Raw genomic sequence first — 3,168 nt, forward strand, 5'->3', positions numbered from 1 at the left:
GGATTAGACACTGTTTCATTGTCATATGTCTTTCGTCTAATTTTATCTGGAATAGTTCATCAGCCTTTCCTAGCCTTTCACGATACTGATGTTTTTGAAGCCTAAGGTAGGGCTAGTTATGTTATAGACTGTCTCTCAATTTGGGTTCACTTGAGTTTCCTTATTATTAGATTCAGGTTGTGCACTGTTAGCTGGAATACGGCATAGTTTATATCTCATAATGAAAAATCCAAACCGCGTGCCCTGTGCCCACCAGGGAAGTCTCGTGACCAGCTGGCCCCCGGCATTCCCTGCCCTGAAGGAAGAGGAGAGCAGTGAGGAGGAGGCCACGGCGGCTGCCCCCTCCCAGGAGCAGGAGCCTGTCCCCACAGAGCTGGACGGAGTGCGGACGCCAGAGCCCCTGGAGGACTTCCCCAAGCGTGAAGACCAGGAGGGCTCCTCGCCGGAAACCAGCCTGCCCTACAAGTGGGTGGTGGAGGCCGCAAACCTCCTCATCCCTGCCGTGGGGTCCAGCCTCTCTGAAGCCCTGGACTTGATCGAGTCGGTAATGTTGGTCACGGCGCTTCACAGTGGGCCCCGAGCACCCCCAGCAGGGAGCGCTTTCTCTCCGTAGGCGTCCGTCCTTCCGTCAGTTCGTTGTCTCGCTGATGTGGCTCAGCTGGTGTCGAGTGCCCAGCCTAGCACCAGGGCCTGGTGACACCAAGATAGTGGCTGTGCAACGCCTGCCCTCGGGAAGCTCCTGCCTCACCTGTACAGCGCAGGGTGGGCTGGGAGGGCTCGCCCTGGAAGCGGTACGACAGTCCTCAGGGCTGACGGGGGAGGGTGTTTGAAGCGGTAACACAGCCCGGGTGGGCACTGGTGTTTTTGGCAGCACAGGTGGTTGGGTGTCCCTGGAGAGGACCCTGGGAAGGGCCAGGGTTTGGGGCTGCAGTGGTGAGTGGGTCCTGATTAGTCAGGTACAGCCGCCCCTGGGGCCGCTCTGGCTGTGGATTGTGCCCCTTTGGGGAAGGCACCCCGGTGGGGGGTGTACTTCTTGGTGTGACCTCCCAGGTCCATCAGCCAGGCCTGTGGTGTGAAGTGGGTTTTAGGAGGTGATGGGCAAGAGGCCGGCGACCAGGGGTAGAGGGGTTCAGTGGGCAGCGCCCACACTCACCTTCCCACTTGGGCTTCCTCCTGTTGGCTGAGAATATTGATGCTGTTTATTGAGCATTTGCTAAATACCAGGCTGTGGGCTTAACGTATAGTCCACACGGTATCCTGTGAGGGGTGTCCTTTCTGTGTTTTGCAGATGAGACTGAGGCTCAGAGAGATCAAGTAAGTGTACCCAAAGGTCAAAGGTCACACAGCAAGTAAGGTGCCTAGGTCTTAACCATCATGCTGTGCTCCACTGTCCTGCCCAATGAGTGTTTGGGATGGTGAGGTGGGTCTCAGGTGGGATCTCTGCTCAGACCCTCTGGCTCTGGGTCTCACCTCTTGCCCCTAGTGGCTGGGACTGTGGTGTCCCCTTCACTACAAGGGATTTCAGAGTAGTGATGCATGTGTCAGTCTGTTCATCAAATAGCCCCGGGGCCACCGTGGGCTGTCCCTCCTTTGGGCTCTGAGGAAGGGTTGAGATGGGCCCACTCTGCACTGCTGGCGCTTCACGGTGTTGCCTCCGTCCATCCTCAGACTGCTCTCTTGAGCACCCGCTGTATGCCAGGCCCGCTGCTTCTTTTGTAATGATAGTATCTAACATTTGAGTGCCTGCCATGTGCCAGGCTTGTTAGTTGCTAGCTCTCTATATGCTCTTAGTTCTTTAACAGCCGGTGAAGTGGGTGGTGGACTCAGCTCAAGCTCAGAGAGATTAGGAGGCTTTTCCAGTGTCACACAGCTGGTGAGTGCCGAGCTTGAGCTCTCTCCACGATGACCTTCAGCGACTGATGGGGAGTGATAGTAGTTGCAGAAACACTGCCGTCTGTCCCTCGGGGCGGTCCTTGTAGCATGTGCTCTGGTCTGTTAGATGCCATCCATTCTGGGGCCTCTCCGAGGTTGGGGTTGGCTGCTGGGAGGAATGCCTGGAGACAGCACAGCTCTGAGCCGGCCTCCACCCTTAGCAATGAACTTGCCAGGCTTCTGTGAGCTCCAAGGACCAGAAATCACCACTAGGGTCTCGGTCCATTCAGGGCCAGACCTCCAGGCACCATTGGAAACTTCTGTATCCAGAAGCCCTTGGGCTGGGTTGTAATTTGCTGGGCAAAGGCAGAAAGACCTGGGCATGCCTCTTAGAATTGCTCTTGGAAACTTAGTGACTTCAGGCCGATCACACCCTCTCTGACCTGGCTTCCTCAGTATGAGAGGGGAAAGTAATGCTTCTCTAGCAGGGTGGCTGTGGGGTTGGAAACAGTGTAGGTGAAGCACCCAAGGAGGCGCTGCGATTGACAGGGTCCTGGAGCCCAGTGGTACTGTCTGGGTACGGGGCTGGCAAATCAAGACCCTTCAACCTGCTCACGGCCTTGGGCCCAAAGCCTCACTTCCAGTTCTCTGTTAAGGAAATAGCTACAGACGCAGGAGATTTACATCCAAGATGTTCATAAAGATGCTATTTTTAATTTTTAAGAATTAGCGGGAAAACCCAAATGTCCTATAGAAAGGGGATAATTATGTAACATGTTCAAATGATGGTATATTTTACAGCCATTAAAATTGTTAAAAGTTGACCTTTTTTCACTATAATAACAACTAATATTGATAGTAAATATTAAACTCATAGGTCATAGAATGAGGTGCAATCATTATTCCAGCTTTACTGAAACTTTAAATGGAAAAAAGAAGTTAAATAGAAATTATTTGTACTAAAGTTAGAAACATTGAAAATACTTAATATTTAGGGACACATGTAAGTAGTAATTGATAAACAAATGCATAAAGATGGTAAATACTAAATTCAGGCAGTGATTTCCTACATGCAGGCAGAGGATGTGCCAGGTGGACCTGGAGCTTTAGTGATAAGGTTTTATTTCTTAGGCTTATTGATGGGTATGTGAGTTTTCTTTGTATTTTTCTTTGTGCTTTTTGTATATCTTAAAAACGCACAGAACTTTTTTTTTTTTTTTTTTTTTTGCGGTACGCGGGCCTCTCACTGCTGTGGCCTCTCCCGTTGCGGAGCACAGGCTCCGGACGCGCAGGCCC

General features: G+C 51.9%; 1 protein-coding gene across 1 annotated transcript in view; it reads left to right on the forward strand.

The window, feature by feature from the left end:
* The first annotated feature begins 205 nt into the window (after window positions 1-205).
* Window positions 206-3,168, forward strand: part of MYBL2 (MYB proto-oncogene like 2) — a 14,115-nt gene continuing 11,152 nt past the window's right edge. Inside the window, exon 1 of the mRNA XM_028483331.1 lies at window positions 206-544. Within this exon, the coding sequence (XP_028339132.1) occupies window positions 221-544 (324 nt within the window). The 5' untranslated portion in view covers window positions 206-220. The remainder of the gene's footprint in view (window positions 545-3,168) is intronic.

This window comes from Physeter macrocephalus, unplaced genomic scaffold (genome assembly GCF_002837175.3).
Source record: "Physeter macrocephalus isolate SW-GA unplaced genomic scaffold, ASM283717v5 random_20, whole genome shotgun sequence".
Classification (NCBI taxonomy): domain Eukaryota; kingdom Metazoa; phylum Chordata; class Mammalia; order Artiodactyla; family Physeteridae; genus Physeter; species Physeter macrocephalus.